Source organism: Chaetodon trifascialis, chromosome 2, assembly GCF_039877785.1.
Source record: "Chaetodon trifascialis isolate fChaTrf1 chromosome 2, fChaTrf1.hap1, whole genome shotgun sequence".
NCBI classification, from domain to species: domain Eukaryota; kingdom Metazoa; phylum Chordata; class Actinopteri; order Chaetodontiformes; family Chaetodontidae; genus Chaetodon; species Chaetodon trifascialis.
In genome coordinates this window covers 21,583,657-21,611,375 of record NC_092057.1, presented here as the reverse complement: position 1 = coordinate 21,611,375, position 27,719 = coordinate 21,583,657, and the positions used below count along the sequence as shown (strand labels likewise).

Below are 27,719 nucleotides of genomic sequence, written 5' to 3'. Positions count from 1 at the left end.
TGTATCCAAGACAGATGAAAGTGGGGAAAGGACACAGGCCTGAAGAGTCCCTGTGGAAGATGAGAGTGTACTAAAAAGAGAGCCCTTTACTCAATCTCTCAAAACATCACTTGAACAATCTTGTGGGCTCCAATTTGTCCTGTGTCATAACTAAAATCTTGCTTTTAACAACTGGTTCACAGGTTTTCATTACAGGGAGGCTTGAGCCAGGGAGCCATAATCATTGAATGACCATGGTGATCTGACTTTAGCCGCTACAGTAGATTCCTTCCATCTGCTGGTCCAAAGGCAGACTGGAGATTACCCCCACTGCAGTCAGGACCAGGACTTTTCCTCTCCTTGATAAGGCTGAAGATTCACCTGCTGTGTCTTCATCAGTCTGTGACTTACAGCCCTCTATGCTGCCTCGCAACTCAGAGAGTTCATGATTAAAATTGTGTGCATCAAACCTTAAATAAAGCGTATTTAACTCCTCTGCCAGTTCAGTGTCAGACACACCGGAGCGCTCCATGTTTCTCTTGCTGTTCTGCATTCCAGTAATGGATGCGTGCCTTTCCAGGCTGCATGTCAGCTGCCATTTCTCAGCTCCACTTTATACTTCAGTTTAGCTAATTTTAGCAGGATTGGGCTTGCTGCTCAGGCACCTTCAGGTGAGACTGTGGTTGTACAGCACTGAGTGTGATGCAGGGCAGTGGTGTTTCATTCACCAGCTCGGCATTTATATTCTTCTCTTGTTTCAGGATTTTTGAGGTAAAGCATGAAAGTGTTGCAGACTTTATATGTATGTTGTTTCTGCACTGTTACCTGTGTAACACATTGCCTTACAGGCTTTTCTTCGTCAGTATGCTCCCTTGGTGTAATCAACATACATTTCATATATAAAATAGATGTAAATTCATTTAAAAAGAAAATGAATTTATTCCTACAATATTCTGCAACAAACGCATAGCATGCACGCTTTTGTGCTCTTGCAAAAAAGAGGAACAGAGTGGTGCTTTATGTGAGCGATTAATGATGATTGTGTGGGTGTGGGATGTGTGGTGTTGAGTAAGGTGTGACTGCCTTTCATGTGTGAAGCAAAGAATGAATGAGGTATTCAGGCTTTTAATTGAGAAACTCCTCCAACGTCTTTATTTTCCATTCACCAAAAGACACTATCAGCTTTCCAGAATATGGGATTTAAAAATCTATTCAAACCTCAGTGAGGCTAACTGATTTATGCTCTGTATCTTGCAGATAACAGTCTGCTATGCAGGGAACATGGTGTGTGTGGGAGCTGTGCTTGCAGTTCAACTTGTAGGGCTTTTGGCAAAAAACCATATCAGCAATTGTCATAAGTCTTTTTTGTCACTTTTATTGTGTCACACACCCCATCTCACTTTCCATGCGAATGGAAATGACTTCTCAGAAGGCCCGTTCAGTTCTGAGTATGAAGTGCCACGCAGGCACAAATAAGAATGCAGCTTGAGGTGAAAGCTAGAACAGTATGCTCAAAATGTGCTGTGACAAGAAAAATAGCTTGCAGTGCTTTTACCTGGGCGTGTAACTGGCTTGCATGGGCCAGCGTACAACACCATCCCACTTTCTATGTCACGTAGGTGAGGGAATTAGAGCAGCCATGACTCACTGCAGCATCAGGTGCCTCAGTGTTTATTTTATTTCAGGCCCGGGCTGGTTTCTGTCTTGCTCTGCCCTGCAGGTATTGGCCACACCCTTTACTGCCAGGTATGACTGAGAGAGCTGGAAAGTTACAGCAGAGAGTTCGAGAAGAACTCTGCAGAGCAGCAGAGCAGCACAGTTAGTGTGCATGCGCCGACCGTGCATGCAGCCTGTTGCAGTTGCTCCTGTTTGTTTCCTTAGTTTTACAAACTTTTTTGCTCTATTCTTTATTTCAAACTGTACATTTCCTCCCTCTGAATGGCCCTTCTCTCAGTTTATATATTTGGTTATCTGCATATATATTTTGTATATATATTTTGTTTTTTTCTCTTTTAATTGCATATACATGTTTATCTCTTGTTACATGTTTATGTCTTCATTCTCTTCTATATCTCTTCTATCTCTTCTTCATCTCTTCTACTTCTTCTATTCTTTTAAAGAGCACTGTAACGAAAACAATTTCCCCTGTGATCAATAAAGTGTATCTGATTCTGATTCTGATTCAGCTTTTCTGTCCGCAACAAGATAAAAGTAACTGATATGCTAAATCAAAAACTTTGATACTCTGAGTGAACTTAACCGAACTGAATGAAGAGCCTATGTGCACACATTAAGCACTCAATTGCTTGAGGTTCGGTCATCATTAAGATAATTGAGGTCAGATAATTGAGGTCATCTGGGGGAAAACTTACTTTTCCTCATGTGATACTCACAACCATAAGGCCACATGCCCTACTGTCTTTTCTGTTCGTGACTCAATTATCTACCCTGTAACTGCAATAGCAAAAAGCACCATAGAGGAATTTTCCCCTCCTATATGTCAACATTTTACTTTTACAATTAAGCATGAAGTTCGACGTCAGGGTTTCACCTTAAAATGTGACTTTCTGTATGTATGTTCGGTAAGTGCAAGTTGAAAGGGTCCAACAATGATACACACTGTTTTCTTTAAACTGATTTTGTCCTGTCTAGTCATGCAGAATGATTAAGATTGTCAAGTCTAGACAGTGAGTCAAATGAATCCAGTCCTCTTTGCCTAAACTTGATATTGCTTTGCTGCACAAAGCTGCTGAAACTGTGTATTTCAGAGTCAGTAATTACATGTAACAACACTGATGATGAATAGCAACATTGTGTTCACAGGGTGCAGCACAAAAGCAGAGAATGGATGGTGAGTCATTCTGACCAAGAGATTAAATTCCTGGGCAGGTGAATCGCTGATGTTTGGATGATTGGAGATCTCAAGTCTCCCCTCAGTTGAACCTCATCTCAACGGTGACTATAAACCTCATCCAACCAAATCTGTGCTTATATGGAGAAAACATTCTGTTCTTCTCTGCATGTTTCTGTGAAAACCACACACTATCACACATGATTATCTTTTCGACAATGCTCAACATGGTGTTAATATTGTGCCTTAATTTGATGGTATTTGCAGACCATTGTTCATTGTCCTGTTAGTTAGTTAAAATTATTGCGATTCTAAATGTATCTTGTGCAGCAACAATATGTTTCCACTTAAGCTAAGTAAAGTTACACAAACCAGTAAAGCTGCATGGAGACTTCTCTTCATAGAGAAGGACAAAGTGACACCTGCTGGTCATGAGTGAAAATACATTGTAAATAAGACATGCCACTTAATGATTGTGCTTTATTGTAGAGTATCATTTTGAGTTTTGCCAGTGTCAGCACAGGAAAAATACAGGAGACAGCAACTTTGAGCTCATCCAATGAAAATATCATCGAGTTTTTATCATTTTCACAACCCCTGTTTCATTTGTATGTCCAAAAGTGATGCTTTTAGCGACTGAGTTTTGCTTTGATTAGCTTTTGCTAACAAAAAATCCACGTATCCAATCAACTTTTCTGAACTGTAACACACATTTACAATTAAGAATGCACACCTTCCTCCTTGATTTCTTGCTTTTAATCGTATATTTATCAGAGGGAGCATAAAAAGAAGGAAAGAGCATCACTTGCAGGCTTGCAACATGATTGGAATCAAAAGGAAAGACAGAACATGCCACAGTAACCCCCTAAAAAAGCCACTGACTCTTGTAAATCATTCATTAGGCAGGCATTATAGGGCTCAATCAAGAACATTTGAGTGCCAAATCAGTGCAAAAATGTAAGTTTAGTGGCAGCAGAGGTGAGCAGAGGTGTTACTGAATGTCCTCCACTTGGGTGTCAACGCTGGAGGACACCACCTTTCCATCAATAATCTCCTCCACGATGGTCTTCACCCTCCTCTCGACGTGGGGTTTACGCTCTGCAGAGGTGGAGGGCAGACATGATGCATCATGTGATTCAATGCAAGGAGCCTAATTCATTTTGTTTGATTAATGAATGATTTGGGATTCTTACCTTCCACGACCTTCTGGATGACGACGGCCCTGTGGAGAGAGGAAACATCATTTTAAAACGGACTTCATTGTTGGCCAGTGACTTTCACTTTAAATGGTTGGGGTTAGAGTTAGAAATGAAACACTTAATGTCTGACTTTTTGTGTTCATATTGCAGCTCTCCATCCAGCAGCCTCCTGTACTCTGCGATCTCCAGTTCCAGCCTCATCTTGATGTCCAGCAGCAGGTTGTAGTCGGTTCGCTGCTGCTCCAGGGAAGCTCTCAGCTGCTGCAGCTCTGTCTCCAGCGTGTTGATGCTCAGCTGCAGCTGGCTGAGCTGAATGCTGTATCGACTCTTGGCTTCCTCCACACTCTGCTGCAAGCACTGAATCTGCAGGACAGATGGGAATGATGTTAGGAAAGCTGTGAGCTTCAGAGAAAGGAAGTGCCCTGACAGGAAATTATAAAGCTGCGATCATTTCTCCTGTTCATTCTGGCCATTGAAACACAACAGGAAAAGCCACAGTTATTCTGTGCAAAAGTTAATATGAGGCTTCAGCAGATTTAGTCAAATCCAGTCTTTATCTTCCAAAGTTACAGTCCAATTTGCACTAAAAAGACAGCAATTTTGGAAGACATCCACTTGACTTGATTAAGGCTGCATTCAGAGTTACTTGAACCCAGTGTGGAAAAAACACAGCCCTCTCATTGACTTGAATGGAGCCAGTCCATCGACGGTCAGCCGGTAACAAAGTTGAACCGAGGTCAGCTTTTTACTGCAACACAAGGGGCTGAGCTGCCCAATCAAATGTGTGCAAGCACACATTCATGGCAGACTACTTTGAAACTTATTTTTTACTGTTTGCCTGGTGATCGTCATGACAAAAAGAAACTTTCCTAATGTGCATTAACCCTACAAGGTGAAAGTGTGCATTCCCCCATTTCGTCTCCGGCCTACCTCTGTGAGGACACTTTGACGATTGATCTCTAAGCTCTGGTAGGTCCTCTTCAGCTCTGACAGCTCTGAGTGAAACGTCTTCACCTCTGTTGAACTTGAGATGATTTGTGTCTGGAGAGTACCCGCCTTTACACACACACACACACACACACACACACAGACACACACACACACACACACACACACACACACACACACAATAAATCCAGTGGCATTGTCATCTGTCAATCTTTTCATTGTAGTTTTTATTCAATCGTTTGTTTTTGAATTTCCCATCTCACCTTAGCTTTGTACCATTTCTCCAGCTCCCCCTTGCTCTTCATCGCCGCAGCTTCATACTCCTCCCTCATCTCCTCCAGGACCTTCAACAGGTCTTCAGACTCTCCGCTGTCCACCTCTACATTAACTGAGCCAGTCTGCTGGAGCCTCAGCAGGCGCATCTCCTGCAATGAGGACAAGGGGTGCACCTTTCAGTCTCCACCAATAGGTGGCAACATTGTACTTGAAAACAGATGACAACGGAGCAATCCCTCCGCAGCTGAGTGCTTCTCACCTCCTCATGGTTGCTCTTGACGAACGCCAGGTCCTCTTTCAGACCCTCTACCTGCATCTCCAGGTCACTGATGGCGAGAGTCATGCTGTCCCGGACCCCTCGGAGACGAGTCACATCAGCCTCCACATTCACGCGCATGTTCAACTCTGTCTCATACCTACAGTGGGAAGCAAGGTGCAGTTAACAATTACATCTTCAGTCTTTGTGCTTTTCAGACCATAGTTGTGTTCAGATTTGGTTGATGTGAAGCAAAATAAAATGATTGGAGGGTGTGAATGTGGATTTTAGCTTGAACCTACTTCATTTTAAAGTCCTCTGCAGCCAGTTGAGCATTGTCAATCTGCAGGAGGACACTCTGGTTCTCTGAACGCTTCCTCTGGATCTAAATGGAGAGAAATGAGAAAACAGGTCTCCATTCATGATGTCTGATATAATCACTGCCATCCCCAACTGAGCAACTGAGAATTATGACTAATAAAATCTCAGCAGTAAACCGTCCTCGTTTGCAGGCCACATATATGTCTTTCAATGTGTTTCTGGTTGACTGTAAATTGTAAAATGTGAGCGGTACCTGAGCAGCAAGATCATGGATGGTGGCGAAGTAGGAGGTGTAGTCCCTGGCGACACTGGGAGACATCTTCTCATAGAACTCTCTGATCTGCAACTCCAGCTTCCTGTTGGCTGCCTCCAGGGAGCGCACCTGTACACACAACCAGAGGGTGGCGTCATGCCATGACAGGTGACACATGAGAGGTGACAGAATGTGACGGCCACATAAAGTACCTCAGTTCTGCCGGCTGGCACTTGGAAACAAATTTCTTTTTCTTTTCTTTTTTTTCATTGTTCCATTTTCTTTCTTTCTTTCTTTCTTTCTTTCTTTCTTTCTTTCTTTCTTTCTTTCTTTCTCTGTGAGTAAGTATGCTGACACGTGAGGTTACTGCAGCTTTATGTTAAGGAGGTAATGGGTCATATCTTTAGTGACTGGTAAGTAGGTTAGCTCTGGAGTTCACTTATTCATTTGTTGTCATTGTTTTGGCTGTTGTAGACCACACACACACACACACACACACACACACACACACACACACACACACACACACACACACACACACACACACACACACACACACACACACACACACTAACCCAAGTCTTCACCCTGAAAATATAACGATTTCATTTATTTGATTTATGGGGACTTGCCTTTTGTCCCCATAAGGAATCCTAACAATGTAACGTAATGCACACATGTTATTGTCTACTTCCTGTCGTGAAGTCTATTGACTGCATCCTATCCGACCTGATTCTTTGTTAGTGATGGAAAAATACTCAGATCCTTTCGCTAATGCTTTACTGTGTTTAAAAAGAAGTTATGTAAGTAAAATCAACCAAATGTACCTAAAGAATCAAAAGTCTTGGTGCTTTATCTTAAACTAAAATGATGGTTCGTGTAAGATGGATGGATGGATGGATGGATGGATGGATGGATGGATGGATGGATGGATGGATGGATGGATGGATGGATGAGTTTCTGTGGATTTTGTCTCTCATCACTTCCACCGAAAATGCATTCGGACAGGGTTTTTAAATGAAGAAAACATCTTTCAGTGTTCTTACTGGTGTCTGACTATTGTTTTAAGACAGACTTGAAAAATGATGAAGACCCTTTGAAGTTTACCATTTGTGGGTGTGTCCCTGTATATACAAGGTATGAACGTATGCGTGCGTTTAAAGAGAGATCATGTAATGTCCTGCGCATTCATCAGGTGGAGGCAGCAGTTTGATGAGAAGCAAACTGAGTCACTGCTAAAATGTGTTTGCACTTATTTTGATGAAGGTTAATCAGCATTTTTCCTATAATCACACTGCAGGTCTAACAAAGATTCAGAGGGTTGAGCAGCGCCGGCAAGAGTGTGTGTTCAAGGCTTAAAGAAAAGCACAATATAGTTTGAGTGTTGCAGAGCAGCAGATTATACATATAGTCATCATCATCATCATCATCATCATCATCATGTCTTACCTTGTTCAGGTAGGAGGCCAGGCGGTCGTTGAGGTTTTGCATGGTCACCTTCTCGTTGTTGATCACCGCACTCTCGCCGTAGGACATTGACCCGGAGGAGAAGACTGACTGGGAGATGCGGGTCCCGCTGCCTCCCGCGCCTCCGTACACGCTGCCCGCGCGCTTCTGGAAGGTCCCGGTGGAGATGCGGGTCTGGCCGGACCCGACCAGCTGCAGCCCTCCGGTCACGTTGAGGGTGCTGGCGCTGGAGACGCTGCGGGCGCTGGAGATGCTGCGCGCGCTGTAGCTGCTGCTTTTGCGAGAGACAGACATGATGAGAGCTGGAGGTGGAGTTGAGCTGCAGGTGATGAGCAGAGATGGAGAGTCTCCGAGGAGTGACGGCGCCGTAGACAACTTGGCATTTTATAGAGCTCAGAGAGAGAGAGACAGCGTCTGGTCCCATGCCACAACAATGCGCGGAATGCAGATAATGTTTTTAACCTGATAGGTGTGTACAGTAGTCATAATGAACTATGGAAGACAACTTGAACATCTCGTTTTGCAGCTTAATGGCTGACTCGCTGATATGAAGCCAGTCATAATGATAATTGTTGTTGTTTTCCCTTCCTCAGTTATACTTAGGCTGGAGTCGTGCACTACTATCTAATTAAACGTCTGCTCAGGCATTTTAACAACGCACAGTGTTCAGAGCCTCCTGTGTTTGAGAGAATTGATTTAAAGCAACTCTGTGTCACCTTTGATCAAAGAATTCACACAACCTTCCGCTTACGCATGAACAGTTGGATTCATAAGAAGTAAAAGGAAACCTTATTAGTTAATTGACTACGTTCAAGGTTTCTGCAGTTGCAGCCTGTTTGGTGTGGTATGACCAGTAGCTTATGGTGGCTGATGCATACGTTTTGCAAATGTAATGAAGTAATGCAGATAGATGTTTCTGTGTAACTGGCATTACCGAGTCAGTTATCTGACTGTTTTGGGGCAACTATTACACTCTGTTTTAGCATTTACTATTTTCCTTTAACTGTTGACTGTGGCTGATGTTCAGATACAGTTACTCATATTTGCTTTAGAAATATTTCTGACAAACTGCAGATGTGCATATAGATCCCCTAAGCAAGTGTAACAGCAGCAGTAATACCATGAATATATGTTTTTCTGCTGTCTGCTGTTCAGCTACATTAAGAATGTGAGCAACTTTCCTGCCCTCAGATATCCTGCAGCTGCATCAAAAACAACTGTGCCTATTGATGAGATTCATCCAGACCACAGAAGCGAGTGACTTCATAATGACAATACTACTTTGGATTTGCATAACGTGCAGATGGCAAAGGAATACTTGGAAGCCAAGTTTTTAACCACAGACCAGTTCTTTGAAGTGATTCCTGTTTTCCTTTGAATGGATAAAGATAGTTATTTTCATGTGAAGCAGAGGGAGGAGGCTAATGAGTTAAGAGATGTTGACACAATAAACCATTTAGTAAATGTCTCCAAACATGACAGTGATCTCAACGGCCAACTCCCACCCAACACACACACACACACACACACACACAAAACACTGTGTCACGCCTTTTTCTTTAGAAGCTTATCTAACATGCGGCCACATTAAAACATCCTGAAGTGACTGACACAAGAATGTAAAAATCATGTTAATCTTCTGGACCGCACCCTTCAGTGGAGAGTGTCCAATAGCACCATGCACGCCAATGCCAACACAGGCTGTAGTTAAAATGTGTTCTTATTATCATAATGATCATTTTTCTTTTAATGTAAAACTTAAATGACAACAGATCTCAGCAATGTGTTATCAATCAAATCACGATCAATAATTAAGTTGTTATGAAGAGCAATGTTTAGATCACCGTCTCAATAAATGGATGGTGTTCAACCATTTCCTTTATTTTTTCGAGCAGTGAACCAATCAACCCAACATTTCTTCTGTAGAGGCCGTCTGCTCTGAAAGCTTTGTTGTGAGTCAGGATTAATGGTCTTCAGTGTCTGAGTCTTATGCAGTTCTGATTGTAAGTGCAGAGGACTGATAAAACATCAGTCACTGCCCTTTTTTTTTTCAAACTTTTTTTTCAGGACCAAAGAAATGAAAGTTAAATCAAGGAGACAAACAGCTACGGCGGCAGCAGCGCTGACGATGAAGCCATTGTGGTTTTGCTGACACCACTACACAACCACAAATTCACTCATACAGAAAGTAATAGACTCGTCTTAACCTTTCACCAGTCTTACAAGTTTAAAAAAAAAAGTGTCTGAGTTGACACATAGCTGAGAGGACACGTCCATGGAAATAAACAAAAAGCAGCGATGAGCATCTGCTGCTGGCCTCCTGATAAAGCCTGAGCCTGGCCTGAGCAACAGGTCGGAGGAACGAGCCGTCTGTAGGATGTGGTGTCTGGGACTTAATCAGATTTTACTGATGGGTGTGTGTCACATAAATGCCAAATTCTATGGCCTGTAATTGTCTTTCCGCTACAGGATTATAGCCCTAATGACTGAAGTCAAAGCTGACAAGTAACATTCCAACAAGATCATGTCTCAGGTACAAGGGTTTAAGCTGCAGTAAGGCTGCCCAGATTTGCTCATTAGTCCTGTGGCATTATCCTCAGGTGAGCAATGGCTCGCCGGCCCGTCCATTGTTTTCCATTGTGCTATTGTTACCTCCACTCGTATGGATAAAAAAATAAACCAAAGTGTTGCATATGATCACAGGTCATTGCCACAAGGTCAATCCAGCTGACAGGTGTTGCTTTAGAAAAACAGATAATAGATAATATTTCAAGGCTGCGTTCAAGTCGCCTCAGGTTTTCTAAACATGTATGTGCATCACGTATTGCCAGTGGAAACTGGACACGCAGCGACTGGGCCACAAATCTATACAGTATGTAAACAGGGCTAATGTCAAGCTCGCTCTGAAGTATTTTAACGAAAAGGTCACCCGGAAAGTCAAAGGCGAAGGCAATAATCACCTGCAACCAATCATTACACACGTTTTGTTTTGTTTTTTTTAACCCTCATCATCACCAGCTCTGCTTTCTAACAAAAAGAAAAACAACTCCGGCCGTGTGACCTGAAGACTGGAGAGCAAAATAATTTCTCTGTGTCTTGCTCCAGCTTGTGTGACCTGTAAAAGTAAGTGCTACAAATTGAAGGAACACAACAGAACGGAAAACAACTAAACCAGTGTTGCAAAATAATGGGCTAATGCCCTCATTAATGAATAAGAAAATTCTTGTGGTATCCCTTTGCCTGACCACACTAAAATAGCATAATACTGATAGTTTAACCTCCCACCAAAGTGCTGATATTTTTCCTCTACATATGATTTTCTATTATACTTCCCTGTTCCACTGTTCAATGAAAGCTGAAGTTGACTGTTATCCATCTCCTACCCCCATCCTTAATTATCAATGCAAATAAGTAAGCAGGTATGTATGTATGTATGTATGTGTGTGTGTGTGTGTGTGTGTGTGTGTATGTATGTGTGTGTGTGTGTGTGTGTGTGTGTGTGTGTGTGTGTGTATGTATGTATGTATGTGTGTATGTGTGTGTGTGTGTGTGTGTGTGTGTGTGCGTGTGTGTGTATGTATGTATGTGTGTGTGTGTGTGTGTGTGTGTGTGTGTGTGTGTGTGTGTGTGTGTGTGTGTGTGTATGTATGTATGTATGTGTGTATGTGTGTGTGTGTGTGTGTGTGTGTGTGTGTGTGTGTGTGTGTGTGTGTGTATGCATGTATGCATGTATGTATGTGTGTATGTGTGTATGTGTGTTTGTTTGTATGTATGTATGTATGTATGTATGTGTGTGTGTGTGTGTGTGTGTGTGTGTGTGTGTCTGTGTGTATGTGTGTGTGTGTGTGTGTGTGTGTGTGTGTGTGTGTGTGTGTGTATGTATGCATGTATGTATGTATGTATGTGAAAGCAAGTGTGTACAAACATAAGGGAGTGCACAGTATGAGTATGTAAAGATACACATAATAGCCTAATTTCATCTGCACTTTGTTGTTATTGTTTTTTGGAGTTTATTTATTTACATATATATTCTCTGGGATTATTTTTTATATAAACGTTTGATTTGTATATTTCAAAATTCTGTTTATACTGCATACTACATATTTTTCTTTATATACATGAAAAGGTTAAAAAGAAGGGGGGAAAGACAGAAAAGGGGTATCGAGGTTGAGATGGTTTAAAATTGTATCTGTAATGTCAAGACTGCACTGTTTTTATCTTTTTGGATTACTTGTAAACATTGGCAATGTTTTGATTGTATGCAATACCTCTGAAAATAAAAAAAAAATTGAAAAGAAAATTAAGTGCTAATGTTTAGAGGGGAGATATCTGAGTCAGGGAAGCAGCTGATAACTGAGGAAGACCAGGAGCTGCCTCTGTAGCCAAGCCGTCCAGCCAGTGGCTTCATAGTCACATCAGATCCTCTGTATTGGTCTCCAAAGGAGTACTGCGTTTCTTATGTAAACACATTGACTCGTTTTATTGTTATTGCAGTGCAAAAAAGCATAATAATGGGTTTGTGGATGTAGTGGTCCATCGTTTCCTCTACGCACATCCTCCCAATGCATCCGTCCACCAATCAATCAGCGAACACTGTTATCTGTCTTTGATTTTAGGCCATATTTCTTGCACCAAACTCATGGTATAAAAGAGCTGATCTGCTCCACGAGCACCAGAGACATCAGATTCGCTGGATTTTCTTGTGCACGTATTTGATATTCTCTTCATACAGGTAAAAAGGTGACTTCTCTTGTTCATTTTCAAGCAGAATTATATGAAGTAAATATAACTTTTCCTTTTCTTCTTGCACACAGACATGTCAGGCAAAGTTTTTGTGGTGTGTGCACTGCTGGTTGCACTGCTAGTATCCAGTGCGGCCTCCTCACCAGGAGAGGCGAAGGAGACTAACATACTACAGCAGCTTCTCGCCAAGAGGGAAAAAGTGAGAGTCTTGACTGGCATACAGGAACCAGCACCTCGGGCTCACTCTGCACGGGCGGAGAGACGGGCACACCTATCAGAGGATGAACGCGAGATTATGACCAAGCAAATAATGCAAGCCATTTCAGGTATGCAATGCGTCGGGGCGTGAAAGTTTTTCTCTGGCTGTTTCGTCCCGCATGTGTCATTTAGACAAATGTGTGGGCAGAGATCCAGGAAGATGCTCAGATCTGTTTAATGAATCCTTGTGTGTGGTTCATGTAGGACTGGTTTGTTCACAGAGATGATGAACTCGGAGTGCCTGTCAGATAGGGACTACCAGGGCTGGGTAGACTTTGGACGCCGGGAGACAGAGTGAGACACAACAAAGCCGACAGCGACCCAAGGCCACAGACTTGCGGCTTTTTGTTCAGATTTTATATAAAGTCGATGTTTTACTTCCCCTGCAACTTTATAAATAAACTCATTTGCAGAATTATCACAAGAGTCAGATGCTCATTCATCGCTGTCACGGGGTAATAATGCAGACATGTCAAACTGTCCTGGATGGAAATGCAAAGTTTTATTCACAGGTGGTAAAATTCATACACACGCTGACATATAGAGCTGTGATGCTAACACAGAGCAGAGCATACAGCAGTGCAGAGAAACAGTGGTTTGGTTGATTTAAGTCTCAACACAAATTATCACAATCTGTGCTGATGATTTCTTCCCTTTTGAATCCACAGTATCCTATGCCTTTTTGCTATGGCTGATAGCTCAGAAAGATTTCAAAGAAAAATGCTGTTTAAATAAGTATGACCGCTCTTCTGCCTGTCTTTAATTAAGGATTCCCGTTGACATCATGGGAGAATTCACTTTGACATTGATTTCATTCCAGCAAGTTCAAAATTCCTGATGACATGAAACACAACACGCTTTTTTAGTGGACAGTACAGTAAACATACATATTGCTTCACTGTCTTTGATGCAGCATGGCAAACCTGATTTGGTTTTGGTGAGAGGTTTGGCTGAGGATAAAGTCCACAAGGTCAGAAACAGCCAACAGGTGATGCGGCACTGTATGCCGCCATGACAACATGTACCATGTGGAAGCAGGTGAGGAACTGTCGGACAGACAGCTAAGTGATATAAACATTATCAACATTTTTCGGTTCAGTCGATGTGTCTTATGTCCCGCTTTGGGGCAGATGTCATCACAATGCTTCTTCATCAATTTCTCAAGTGTTTCATTCAGTGTCTTATGTACAACATGCTTTTCTCAGTGTAGCAGCTAATAAGCAGGAAAACCAAAGTGTGTTTTAGTGCATTTGAAAGTTCTTCAGTGTGACAGCATTGGTTTGGTTTGTGGTTTCAACTAACAATAACTTACTGCACGTCTCCCAGATGACAACGTCATTATATACACATACTGTCAGTGATGATCTACTGAAACTAAAACTAAAAGAAACGACAGGTGACGAGGTCCTTTAAAACTAACGGCGGGGAAAATGTGTAAAATGACAAGCACGAAACACAGAATAAAAATATGTTTTTCTTCATGGTGATTCTTTTTTTCAGTGTAAAAAGAAGCCATTTCTGCAGGGTGCGGTCAGACAGACTGGTGGTCAGGTGATCAGGTGATTGTCCTGAGATGAAATGTCACACACATGCGCATATGTGCGCGCATACACACACACACACACACACACACACACACACACACACACACACACACACACACACACACACACACACACACACACACACACACACACACACACACACACACACACACACTATAACTACTGTACACATATTCATAGAAAAGAACATTACTGTACACGACAGACAACTTAAAGTATGGCTCTCGCACATTCTGTGGCTTTTGTTTTCAAGACCTCAGAGCTGTGGCGCCCTGACCTGCTCTGTGGAAATCACATGGCTGGATGCAAAGTCACTACGGTGAATGAGGGAGGAGCTCAGTGGTGAACAGCCCTCGTCAAAGTTTCAGAGGACGCCCAACTGCTTCTCTCTCTCCGCTTCATTGTGGCCCGTCATCCCCCAAGCTACCACTCTGTGCAGCCCCAGACTGTGAAGCTTCTTCACCAAGTTCAAACTGAAAATGTTCTTCCTTCCCTCTTTGTCCAGTGATGAGCCTCCACCTTTGTCTTTTGTTGTGGACTGTGAAGGTTTTGTACACTGGCTGTCATGCTGGTGGTGGTGGGGATAAGGAGAGGCTGAGATGCCACGCTCTTGCAGCAGCTGCAGGAGTCCCAGTGATGACGCGGTTACTTTTGTGGTGGTGGTGGTGGTGGTGGTGGTCTGGCCTCCGAGGCCAAAGTGCTGCTCGTAGGACGGTGGTGAAGTGCTCACGAGCTCACAGTTCCGACAAGATGGCAGGCTGAGAGAGTGAAGGCTGCCAAAAGGAAGCAAAATAATAATTAAAAACAAAAATCAAACACAGTGGATAAGAAAATGAAGCAGCTCCTTGTTGCACAAGCATGCAAACTCATACATAAATAATGAAAAACAAGACAATGTTTCAGTCGGTTCAGTTGTTAGTGTCTGTCATTGCTGTAAGATGGATAAACATGTTAGAGATGAAACAGGATCTGGTGGTTTGCTGAGGTGCAAACCTACAAAAGGTCAAGAGACATTAAAACAGAGTGTCACAAGCCAAGAAAAAGAAAAAACAAGTTAGGTCAGATGTAATTGCTACGCAGCTATAAGTGTTAGCAGCAGAGGAAGGGTGTGTTTCACAGAAGTATGGTCCAACAGCATTTCAGTTAGGTCACAGCAAATGTGTTACATCTCAGCCGCCGACTTTACACAAAGAAACTCAGGCAGAGCAGGCTTCTTAAATGATTAAGCAAAACATGAAGCAAGCACGGTGCTGTGCGTCTGTCATGTTGAAATCAGGCACTCATGTTATGTCCATGACTCTCGGCTCTTACTTTGCCCCGAGGTCCCCTTTTAGAGTTGAAGAAAGAGCCTCGACAGACGTTTTCTGCCACTGAGGAAGTACGGGGCAGAAGTTAAGAGGGAGAAAAAGCTGAATGAAAGAGAGGAAAACTGGAATATTCACACTTGCGAGTGAAAGTGACACTGAAAATAAAAATAAAGTTAATGAACATAGAAAACTGTTTTTCAGGAGTCCCTTTCTCAGAGTTTTGCAGTAACTCAGGTCCAACGCAACAAAAAAAAAAAAATCAAGGTCAAGCTCAACTTTAACTTTATAATCCTGTGAAAAATAGACAAAGACAACATAACATGCTCAAAAACAAAGCCACTGGTACGGCATATTGAATGTCAATAATATCTATATTCTTACCTAGTGGAGAAGGAGGGGATGGGAAGGGAGGGTTGGAGGACTTTGCAGGTGGTGATGGTATGTGTGGGAGAGGTCTGAGGGAGGTTGGGACCGGATGGAGAGACTGTGAGGTCATGGAAGGAGAAAAGGCATGTTAAACTACACATGAAGAAAACTACACTGAATGAATTAAGCCAGAAACTAAAGTTAAGTTACACAATGAATGGAACACAAGCAAAACAAAATTGAATGTCGAGGAGGAGAGAAAGCCAGAAACATGGATTTTAGAGGGTATTTAATGACATGAATAGGCATGAGAAAGCTATGCGCACAGTGTGTTTACATGTGTCCTACCCATGCCATGTGCTCCGGAGAGGTGCGACAAGTCGGGTTCATCCTCCTCCAGGTCGTTCAGACTGTAGACGTGCTGTATGTCCACCTCGAGCTCCCTGAAGTCTTTGGTCAGGACGCCCGGACGTGGATGCAGGATGCCTCCCAGGTTTGGTTTGGCCAACTGCTGCCACTGGTGCAGAGTCACCGAGCCTGATGATGAGAGTCAGAGGGTGTTGTGATACGCTTAAATGTTATCTATACTGTCAGAAATAACTACAATTTATCATTCTTAGTCAGTTGTGTAATCAGTCTTTACCTTCCAGAGGTTTGACGATCTGCAGGCGGTCTGGCAGGTAGGACCTAGACCCTCCTGATGAGCTGCAGGAGTGCCGTGAGCTGCCATTGGAGTAATTGGTGCCTGTCGATGCTGCTGGGCTGGAGGCCAGGCTCTCATTTGGTGTCAGGAAGCCACTGGAGCCCTCGCCCTCCTCACAGTTTGCCGCCAAGGCATGTAGCTTACGCTCACGCTCCACTTCAAAGAAAGGTCGCTCAGAAGAGTGGCTCTGCTGCCTGGCTGACAGGTTGCGCAAGGCGGCCTCGAGGTCCTGGCCTCCTGGTGTGCCTGGCTGGCCCAGACGCTTTGGCCCCCTGTGGTCAATACACGTGATAATGTTTTAACTGCTTCAGCGCCGTAGAACTTAAAGTGGGTTAATCATTAGAAAGACATTTGACTTCTAATCAAGTTTTGTAAAAATACCAAATGTGTATAAAATGATCAAAAAGGGATCTGAAATTTCACACTCAAACACCTGTTGTCTTCTTTCTGAGCATTGTTGGAGCTGGGCTTGTCCTCCAGAGTAAGGCTGGCATTATCTGAGCCATAGTAGCTGGTCCGGGGGGTGCTGGTACAACTGGAGCAGGTGGACACCGGACTGGAGCCGGGCAGTCCTGGGGAGTGGCACCGAGACCGCAGCCTCACAGCTTTGTTCACCACCTTGACAGTTTCAAACACGCGCCATGGGTGGTTCCTACCAGGGGAAACACAGAATGAGCGGCAAGTAAAACATTACTAAAGCTGATTGTAGGCCCTATATGTAAAATGTTGAGATGGAAGATGGGATGCTAACTGTTGTCCTATACAGGGGTGTCATAACCTTTCAGGTTGTTGGGGTACACCCCCCTTAAACTGAAAGACATAATGGGTGGAAGCTGAATCCATATTAGGATTATCTTAAAGGACTAGTGTGTAAAGTTTAGGTGGATTGAGTGGAAGAATATGGCAGGAATGAAGTATAATATTCAGAAGTATATATTCATCATTGGTGTAAAATCACCTGAAAATAAGAATGATACTTTTGTTATCTTAGTATGAGTTCTTTATATCTACAGAGGGAGGGGGTCCTCTTCCACAGCATCCACCATGTTGCACCACCATATTTCTAAAGTTTCTCAGAATGGACAAACCAAACTCTAGAGTGAGCCTTTTGTGTTTTGAGTGGCCGCTGTAGGTTCTCCTCCACGCTCGGAAGGGAAGGGTGAGGCGAGGGGTATTCAGTTAGTTGCAATCTGCAACCTCGCCACAAGATGCCACTAAATCCGACCCACTGGTCACTGGGACACATGAGCACAGTTCACATGTCCACCCACCCTCCAGGGATGTATTACAATGTACTCCAATTCCCCGTGTGACTTTGAATGAGGACAACTTTATGTTTTTTGGATCATTGGTGCTGCCACCAGGTGTGCTCTGGAGGAAAAAGGTCACCTTTGTGCAGCATGTATGTTCTATTTCAGTGCAAGTAAAAACACTGTAGGTTTGCACAGCCTTTTAAAACATTTTTCAAAATGCAGTATTTCTCTGTAACATTCAAAATTCATGACTAGATAAGCAACAGTCAAAGCTTAAGCTTGGAAAAGAAGATATTGGGTGTTGCCTGGCAACATAAACAAAAAACTCCAAAACTGTCATTATATTTTAATTCAGATGTTGCTAAAGCCTGATCAGTGAACAGAAATGATTGACAGATGGTGTATGTGTCTTATTATAGGCCTCTGGGTATGCTCTTTGATATATAAACATATAAATATTTATTGCTGGGCTGCACGGTGGAGCAGCAGGTAGCGGGCGTGCCTCACAGCAAGAAGGTTGGTTAGGTTAATTGGTGACTCTAAAATTGCCCCTAGGTGTGAGTGTGAGCGTGCATGGTTGTCTGTCTGTGTATATGTTGTCCTGCGATCGACTGGCGACCAGTCCAGGGTGTACCCCGCCTCTCACCCATTGACAGCTAGGATAGCAGCCCCCCCACAGCAGCCCCCCCACAACCCCGAAAAGGATAGGCAGCATAGAAAATGGATGGATGGATATTTATTGCTTTATTTGCTGTGATTGATGTATGTTACTTAATGTACCTTACCCCCACTTTTTTCACTTTTTTATATATAATATATAATGTACACTTTTGAAAAACCACAAATCATAAACAAGACATCTGAGCAGTACAGATGTTGATCTGCTGTCTCCTCACAAGTTGCATCCTGTTAGTTCAATAATCGATTAGATTATTATTATCTCAGTCAGATGGGTTGGATCAACTTGAGTCAAGTCAAGCCATATATTTATCCAATGACTGTTCTCCTGACATGCAGACAATAGCAGTAGTAGTCATCTTGGATTTCTTCCAGTTACATCAGACGCCAACAGACGATTTCTCAGTGGAGCAGAAAGTCTTAAAACAGCTTTCCACATATGAGAGAGCGCACAAACAATCGCAGACTCACTTGTACTCCGAGGGAGCCGGGGTGTCCAGGCCTTTGCGGAAGGTGCCCTCTATCTCAGCCGCCAGTGAGTCCATGGGGAGGACAGAGGCCAGCGCAGTGTACCGCTGCACCGTGCTGTTGGGGAGGCTCTTATTCCGCAAGTTCTTGATGTCCTCTCGGGCCTCGTGGAGCATGTCCTCACACTCTGAGTACTTGTCCCGCAGGTCCTGGAGCTGCAGACAGGTGGGGACACATTTTAAAAATGGCAGCTCCAAAAGCAGCACCTGTACACGCTGGTGGAGGCCTAACGACAGACAACCGTGTCTTGACTTCCTCCAAGCCTCCATAAGGTTGATCAGAGCTCTGGTATGCACTGGTTGGTTGCGTGGGGAATGTTGTCCAGTAACATTTAAGCATTTAAGCATTTTATTTATCTTCTGCTTTGGCATTAAATTATTTACTAGATGTTTATCTAAAATTGTGCTTTGGTAAATGCCAACAGCAACCGTCAATGACAGAAGGCTGGCTTTTTTAAAACGACACAAAAGCATGCTTCAGGTGTCCATAGTCTGATTGCAGCCATTTGGAAAAGAAAACAAAACAGAGCTTAAATAAGAATGTGAGAGGATCCTGCGCCAACTCTAAGTGAGTTTATTTTGTCTTGCCTCTGACTTCAGTTTGAGCTGGCTCTCACGGGAAGCACTCAGGTTTTGGTTCAGCTCCTCGTTCTCATGGGTGAGCTAGAGAGACAGAGAGAAAATCAGAGGAGTTTTACTCTGATGTGACATAAGTCCATTCGTGGAGAACATGTTAACATTTGACAGCAAAGATAAGTATTCATAGTGATCTATTACATAACGAGTATAACTGATAAAGTCAAGAACGGCTTTATATAAGCTCCGTGAGGGCACCTTGACTGGAGAACTTGTGTGTGTTTATCTCTCACCCCTTTGCAACGGGCCTGCAGGTCCACAATCTGAGCGAGCAGCGAGCTGATCTCCTCCTGCTGTCGGAGAGAGTCCTCCACCTTCCTCGCTAGCTCCTCTGACAGGTCCACCACCTGCTTATTAACAGAGGCTGAAACACACAAGTCCTGTCAATACACCTGTAACTGATGGTCAGTGCCTTATTTTCACATCATGAAACAAGACCGTAACACTTACACAGCTCTTCCACACACACCATCATCAGCTCCTGTTCTTGCTCCTCATAGTTGGTCGTCTCTGTTGTGAGCTCGTTGGCCTGTGGAAATAACATCAGTGACAAAATGTCATACTTTTAAAGTTCTAGTAAGTGACACTGCTAGTAAACTTTGCAGTGTTGCATACCTCCAATCGCAGTTTGCGGTTCTCGTCCTCCAAACCCTTCAGTTTCTGCTGCAGGAAGTCATAGTGGACGAAGTTGCTGAGAGAACTGCATGATTCATTCCTCTTTATTCTGCAACGAGAAAAGAAACATTCGTCTGTATTTTACATTTACTCATCTAAGCAGAAACAAATTTCATGCAGCCATTTGTGAACTGAGGGAGTGGTAAAAATGTACTTTAACATGGTTAAATAAGCTGCTGCAAAGAAAAGAAATTCAAACAGAACAGTAATGAATCGAGATAATCATTAACTGCTGAGGGCAAAGAGTTCAGCACAAAGCTTAGCTGGAAACTTGGAGGATCAGTGGAGATGTTGTGATGTTTACTGGCACACAGACTCCGAGCACTGAGACGTTTAGCAATCTCTTTTTTATCACTGAAGAACTGTAACTGTGTTAGACTGCAGCACAAATCATTGGTTTCTGTCTATTTCTGACATATCAAAAATGTGCAACACTGTTTATTGATGGTACAGTCAGAGGTTGCTCTATATGTTTTGAATGGGAAATTGGGTGTATTTTCTGTTTAAATGTGGTTATTGCTCCAGGAGTGCTAGGTAGCATGACATATTATTTTGAAGGATATCGATATGGACAAAGTTACAGACCCACACTTTGTTTTGAAACTAAACTAATTTATGATACGTTTTTTGGGAGGCTAAATACTCACATTGGTGTCACTCCTAAACATCTATGTATTCTATCTATGTAGCTAACCGCAGCCCGTTCTGTCTCGTAATATCAGTCAGCACCTCAAGAGGCGATTCACAACCTCTGTTTGCTTTGTTAGTCAAAGTGATATGCTGCCCTCTATTTGTTTGGAGTGACCTTCGACAGGTGACCAATTCTTACACCCAGTACCTTTAAGGTTAGGGGCCAAGCAAGTAGTGCTTATGGCTTATGGTTTATCTTATCTCAATCTTAAATGTCCCCTAAGTGAATGTAAGTCTATGTAATGTCCCACAACTGATGAAGACAAACATGTTTGTGTATGTGTGTGTAAACTCACGGCGACTGTGATTCGGCGTTCTCGATCTCTTCAGTGCTCGCATAGAACTGAAGGAGGTCGTCTCGCATCGACAGCTCGTGACGAAGTTGAGCGATCTAGAAAAATGCAGTAAGTTAACATCACTTGAGCTCAGTGGACTGTCTCAGCATCACATCGGTAACACAACTCAGATCATGTTTTTAGGTACGACTGCACGAGTGTGTATGAGCAGAGCTGCAGCGACTAACCCGTTAATGGTCAACTGTTAAATCCACTGGAAACTAATTTTGATAATCAATCGATCAGTTTGAGGGATTTTTCAAGAAAATAAAGTCTAAATTTTCTGATTCAAGCTTCTTAAATGTGAATATTTATCCCCTCCTCTATGACAGTAAACTGAATGTCTTTAAGGTTGTGAACAAAACAAGACATTTGAGCATGTCATCTTGGGATCTGGGAAAAGCCGATCAACCCTTTTCACCATTTTCTAACATTTTATAGACCAAAATGATCGAAAAATATCTACAGACTAATCAGCAATGAAGACAATCATTAGCTGCAGCCTTAATACCTCTTCCTTTGCAATTTCAAGCTGTTCATCCAGTATTTCATTGCGTGCCGTCAGCTCTTGGTTCTGCTTCAGGAGGGACTGACCGATGCGCGCTGCTAATTCCAGATCCCGTTCTTTCTGCAAAGTGATCGGCAAACATTTATCTTTCTGAACAACGTCTAACAACATAGCACATTCATATTTTTGGCAGGTACACAATCATTGTTTTAGTGAGGAAATCACAATTGCAGTTACATTTCTTAAACCAAATTTAATTGACTTTCTTGTGATTTCACTGACAGAAACCTGAGTGCTGAAAAGGGTGACAAACAGCGATGGTCAGTGAGGCAGATAATTTAATCCCCTCTAATCCCAGCCATCAGCTGTGTGTCTCTCTCTTACCTCCTCCAGCAGGTGGGTGACTGCCTTGATGTCATGATACGTCTTGGTGACCTGGCCCACTCTGTCTGAGCACAGCACTGAGGGAGGAGGGAGAGGGATTTAATGAATGGAGGAAGACACAGAGCTGCAAAACACACTCAGATGACACTGAAACAGCACAGCCCTGCTGACTGTTTATCATGAGATCAACATAAATAAAGTATTTCTACTTTTCAACCAGCTCCTGAACAAGCCAGAGTAGAGGAGCACAGTTTTTATTTCAACTTTTTTAACTCTGAATTTATTTATTAAGATGATATTGCTGTTTCTGCACAGTGGCAATGCCATTAGCAATGGCAATTTTACAACATGGCGACAAGTCACTTGTCCGGTTAATTTTCTGTTATCAGTTTCTGGTTGTCTGTTGCATTTCTGACAAAAATGAATTACGGATTATAAATATTTATAGACTACCCACACAAACATGCCCTTGTAACATACTTAATATTTAACATTAACCAACAATAACACACAGTATTCTTTGTATGAATGAGCGCCTTGAATAGATGTTGTTTCTGCTTTAAGTTTATCTCCATGTGGTCAGCCAGATACTGATCCTCTTAGCTTGAGCCTTTTTAGCCAGATAAGACGCCAATAAAGACCTCGTTCTCCTGGACACCAATATAGCTGGATGGGAGAGACTGCCAGGGCTGAACTGACAAGGTGTTCACACCAGCATGGAAGGGATAACAGAGACTGGCTGCTGACCTGCAGCTTTGTTTACATCCTGGAGAATAGTTTGTTTGTGTCCACTTCAGAGTCAGTAAGGTTAAGACGTGTGGAAGGTCAATGAGTCATTTCACTTCAGATGGGCCTCGTATTGACACAACATTTGAAGCCATTTATGAACTATGTGTAGGCCAAACACTGAACTATAATTATATCATTTGGGATTTGTTAATCACCCAAATTTCTTCAGACAAACACAAAACAAAGTTTATTCATCTATGAAGGATGTTAAGTTATAAATAATAATTGTAGGTTTAAAGCTTTAGGAGCAGAACTCACTGACTTGAGATCCATCACGCGATTCTGAAAGACGCAGCATACCTCTAAACCAAAATCTGTTGTGTAATCTTACTTTGGTAGAAAGCTTAGCTGGATTTAAAAGATGGGAAGTTGCCATACAGCAAAGTAATTAGATTGAGGTCCTTAAATTTGGCCTGGAAACACAGTGATTGCGTCGCTGTATCAGTGTCTAATCAGCCTAATGGAAAGAACCTAACCTTGGGCTGAACTAAAGCATTGTAAACTATCCCGCAGCTGCCCATGAATTTTAAAACATTACATCACGTCCATGGCACTGTGAGGTGATTTACTGTAAGGCAGAGGTCATCTTTCCATCGACGCGGCGCTGATTAAAGAGTAACACACAACAGAAGAGTGATAGTGAAAACATTTGAACACATTTTTGCCAGAAAAGTGAGAGCAGAGCAGCAAACAGTAATGGGCATCATGTGACACGGTTGCTCCTGCAAAAGCTCAGTCTGTGACAGCAAGATGACAAAAGTGACAAATGATGTGGGAAACTCTTCTAATTTAATTTCAGAGCTCAGTGTGGATCATCTAACAGGTCTGCTGATGCGACAGCAGGTCAAATTACCTTCAACACTGAATAATTAAATTAAAAACATAATTAAATTAATGAGCCCTGACATTGGAAAAGCCAACTGAGAAAATTGAATATTAAATTCTAAATCATTTTAAAGTCAGCGTGGACACAAGGTGCTCAGAAAAATGGACTTTCAAACATCTACATTCGTTCACTCCTGAGCAAACTCCATGTGCTGATGAAGATCCCGTCTTACACAACCTCCTGCAGACTGAATCACATATGATTACATTCAAGTAGCAGTCTTCTTGACTACTAAAGCTCTAACTGTGCAATTATCAAAATGCATTTTGTAAATTAACAAAGGTTCATAATAGCTCAACTTCCTTAAATCCTGTTGTACTTAAAGAGGATTGCAGCACTTATGATCAAAGCAAAGTCAGCAGCAGGACTGTCAGCGGCTTTCAGGTACTGTGTGTACAGATCCAAAATAATCCAGTTCACAACAAAGATGAATATTACGCTAAAGTACTACTGCTGTTCTATTATTTACGAGGAGTATGCTGTTGTAATTCTTAATTAAATAAGCAGCATGCGACTTTAGAAAATGTAGTATTTTGGGTGGCTTATTTGCACTTGAATGAATGCAATCCTTCAGTGAGCACCTAAACCGTACATCTAAGCTGAAAAACCTGCTCCATTTCCTCTTGACCTCACTGCCCGAGCAGAGAGCAGATCAAAGGAAGCGACGCCGCTGTGCCAGCGAGAGGTTTTAGGGTTTGGGGTGAGCTAAATCCAGGCAGCTGAACCCTGAACTTCTGGCCTAATACTGTACCGATGGATGAACCTGGCTCACTTTGGTATACTTCTGACGTCTGTTGTGTTGTGGGGATCAGACAGACAGGGATCAGCTCCAAGGATAACTTTCATATTGATCCCCTATTGATCTCCATTATCCTGAAGGTGCAGACTTGACAGGATTGGTGGGAGCTAAATTTTGTCTCACAGAGCTTCATACTATAAACCTGTCGGGACATTTTTTTTCTCATCACCGATGGATTTTAGCCTAAAGATGCAGGCAGTACAGACATATCAACACAACACACAGCACAGGCAACCACATATCTGAGGAAAAACAACTGAAGTGCATGTGCACTTAAAGGCATCCAATTTATTTATCTTATTACATAACAGAGGGGCTAAAAATTTGTCCAGAGTGTCCTGTTTCTCTGGAGTGGTGCCCATGTCGCAGTGTTAGTGCGGGTGGCAGCCACATGCCCATTATACAAAGACCGGCCCGCACAGAGGAGGCATAGAGGATCCTGCACAATCCCTGCTCACATGAACCGCTCTGCCTAAGCACAAGAACACCTTTTAAACCTTAGATGTACGAGCTTATTCTTAGTAATAAACGTATCTATTTGATAAATACTGCAACAAGATTAAAATGTGCCAGTACAAACTACTCTACACTATCTTATTTTGGGCACATATTCATTGAGATGTATGAAAAGACTAGTAGCAGATAACAATACTGGACTGAAACTAGGGCAGCAGCACAGTTAATATACTGTACCTGCAGTCTTTGTTCTGAACCACAGACCACAAAGTAATGGGTTTGGAAACATTCAACAGCAGTCATTTGTCAGAGGAGCATTCAGGTCATTCCTTCAATCTCATTTAAACAACTCAATTATCTTTGTTTACAAAAGCTCCGTTCCCCTTTGAGAGTCAAACTACGTCAGGAGCAGAGAGATCCCCAAACATGGAAACTGTAGCATTAAAATGCCATTGCCTAATTCTCTCACCTCCATATAATAACAAAAGTACAAGAGAAAACACAAATTCATGACACCACTGATGAAAACTGAGCACAGGGCTCGAATGTGCTGCTGCAGCATGTGTGGACACACACACACTCACAGGCTCTGTGACCTTCACCGCACTATGAGGGAACATTCAAGCTGGACATATTTACAAAACTTTACACATCTTGGAGCACTTTCATGTTGAACTAAAGGAGTCTTATGGACAGAGCTGGAAAAACAAGCATTTTGTGAATGGTAGCCATCGTTTGCGTGATGTACCCTCAGTGACATCACTGCACCCTGCAGAACACGCAGTGTCACTATAAAGTATTAAAGCGCTTAGATAACCAATATGTTGTGCAACAAAACACACCGAGAGCAACATCTGATTTGCAGGGCAGAAGGATCACAACTACAACACTTGAGACTTACATCTAATTTCTCTTCAAGTATGGCCTCTGCAGATCTCTGATCAGTCTCTAGTGCATGTCTCCTGCTATCCTCTGCCTCATCACACACTGCCTTATCTCACCTTGTGTCACCTCCCGGCAAAGGCTGTTGTTGCTGTTGTTATTATTGCTATTGCTGTTGTGGCATTTCTTCTCCTCCGCCACTGCTTCATCAGCAAGGCTGGAAGAGCTCTTCTCTTCTTCCTCCTCTTCAGATGCTGAGGAGCTCCACACCTCCATGGTGACCGGTGAAAAACTGTCCTCCATCTCTCTGTCCATCGGTTAAATCCCTCGCTCTTCCAGCTCTACTGTGTGTTCGCTGTGCTGTGGCACACGAGTTGTGCCTCTGCCATCATTTTGCTGGCCTGTGTGTCGGGGAGAACAGTATCCACCAGCCTAGGCGAGAGGGTGTATACACCTGTGTTTGTGTGCACAAGAGAATCTGAGCTACTTGCTGTTAATATATAATCCCTCAGCCTGTAAGGGCCATCTGTCGTCATGCCTGCCTCCGTTCACCTGGCCACGTTGGACTACCGGGTAGAAAAAGAGGGGAGGAAGAGGAGGAGGGGTGATGGAGGAAGAAAATTCTAAACTGCAAGCCACAGAAGCTGATGTTGATCACACTGACGTTGTCCAAGCACAAAAAGATAAGTATCATATGGCTGCAACTGAGAAAATAATCCAGGATGGGAGAGCTGATGCAGTAGAAAAGGATGCTGCATTAAGCCCACCCACCCCTGTCAAGTCGAGGGAGATGGTAGGTTCCAGTGGCTGTTCTTGTTCTGCACACATACGTAACAGCAGAGAGAAGGCTCTGCGTAACACTGGTGCAGACAGAGCCACACCCACTTTACAGGGGTCTGATGGAAGCCACAGAGTGAATCCATGTTATGATGTGTTTTCACTGGGATTATTGAGGGTGAACCACAAGAAAACAGACCCAATTTTTAGGCCACCTATTCATCTATACTGAAATAATGGTTCATTTTGTGCAATACTTAAAGAGTGAGTTGATGCTTGTAAGAATAATTAATAATAACAGAATTATTTAGAATAAATAAATAATAATTAACATGTTTATTATGGTTCCACAAAGATAGCTCTTCACCTTGCATCATTTCATTCCAATTAAATCCCATCAGGACAAAGGAAGTACCAGTCAATCTTTCATCATACTGCATTGCGCTGAGATGATCCACAGTCACTCTACACCCAGTCACCACATCCACTGTCTTGTCTCTGTCCATCCTGTGCCCTTGCAGTTGCTACTCTAGACACAGCAGGTTTCTAATAATTAAATTTTAATCTCCTCATTAATTTTTCACTCACAAACAGACTCTTTCCAGGTCAAAAGTCTCACGCAAGAGACAATTGAGACACAACTTTCACTATCTGTTAGCTCCCAGCTTCTTCCTGTGTTCTGTTAGTCCCTGCAGAATAAAATCATGTCGCAATTGACCGGAATGGTTCCACCGGTTGAGGTTAACAAGACAGTACTGTAACAACATAACGAAAAATACTGACGGAAAATAGGTTATAAGGAAGTGATGTGTCAAGTACTTTGCCCACAATGACAAGCAAAGACATGACAAGGGCTTCTTCTGTGAGTCACATCCCACTAATAAAGTCAACACTCCAGTCCAGCACTTTGATTGTCCCTCTCTAGACACATCACCTGGATGACTGATAGGAA

General features: G+C 42.8%; 3 protein-coding genes across 6 annotated transcripts; 1 reads left to right on the top strand and 2 right to left on the bottom strand.

Moving 5' to 3' along the window:
• Positions 1 to 3,298: 3,298 nt before the first annotated feature.
• On the bottom strand, positions 3,299 to 7,917 carry LOC139338942 (keratin, type I cytoskeletal 13-like). The gene is made up of 9 exons (XM_070974300.1): positions 7,533 to 7,917; positions 6,084 to 6,212; positions 5,812 to 5,894; positions 5,513 to 5,669; positions 5,241 to 5,402; positions 4,960 to 5,085; positions 4,160 to 4,392; positions 4,024 to 4,052; positions 3,299 to 3,928 (listed from the first exon to the last, which is right to left on the bottom strand). Exons 1-9 carry the CDS (start codon positions 7,842 to 7,844, stop codon positions 3,822 to 3,824), a joined length of 1,338 nt encoding a protein of 445 aa, XP_070830401.1. The 5' UTR covers positions 7,845 to 7,917; the 3' UTR covers positions 3,299 to 3,821.
• A 4,449-nt stretch (positions 7,918 to 12,366) lies between these two features.
• LOC139337293 (gastrin/cholecystokinin-like peptide) lies at positions 12,367 to 12,849 on the top strand. The gene is made up of 2 exons (XM_070971823.1): positions 12,367 to 12,619; positions 12,773 to 12,849. Exons 1-2 carry the CDS (start codon positions 12,367 to 12,369, stop codon positions 12,847 to 12,849), a joined length of 330 nt encoding a protein of 109 aa, XP_070827924.1.
• Positions 12,850 to 13,493: 644 nt separating this feature from the next.
• On the bottom strand, positions 13,494 to 26,558 carry hap1 (huntingtin associated protein 1). 4 transcript variants are annotated; one of them, XM_070973321.1, is made up of 15 exons: positions 26,110 to 26,558; positions 22,179 to 22,255; positions 21,798 to 21,914; positions 21,248 to 21,342; positions 20,202 to 20,310; positions 20,037 to 20,115; positions 19,820 to 19,950; positions 19,539 to 19,613; positions 18,895 to 19,106; positions 16,926 to 17,144; positions 16,433 to 16,764; positions 16,138 to 16,326; positions 15,805 to 15,907; positions 15,428 to 15,486; positions 13,494 to 14,889 (listed from the first exon to the last, which is right to left on the bottom strand). In XM_070973321.1, exons 1-14 carry the CDS (start codon positions 26,303 to 26,305, stop codon positions 15,447 to 15,449), a joined length of 1,974 nt encoding a protein of 657 aa, XP_070829422.1. In that variant the 5' UTR covers positions 26,306 to 26,558; the 3' UTR covers positions 13,494 to 14,889; positions 15,428 to 15,446. The 4 variants fall into 4 exon arrangements, with proteins under 4 accessions (XP_070829422.1, XP_070829414.1, XP_070829431.1 ...); XM_070973313.1 differs by lacking the exon at positions 15,428 to 15,486; XM_070973330.1 differs by lacking the exon at positions 15,805 to 15,907.
• Positions 26,559 to 27,719: the final 1,161 nt, after the last annotated feature.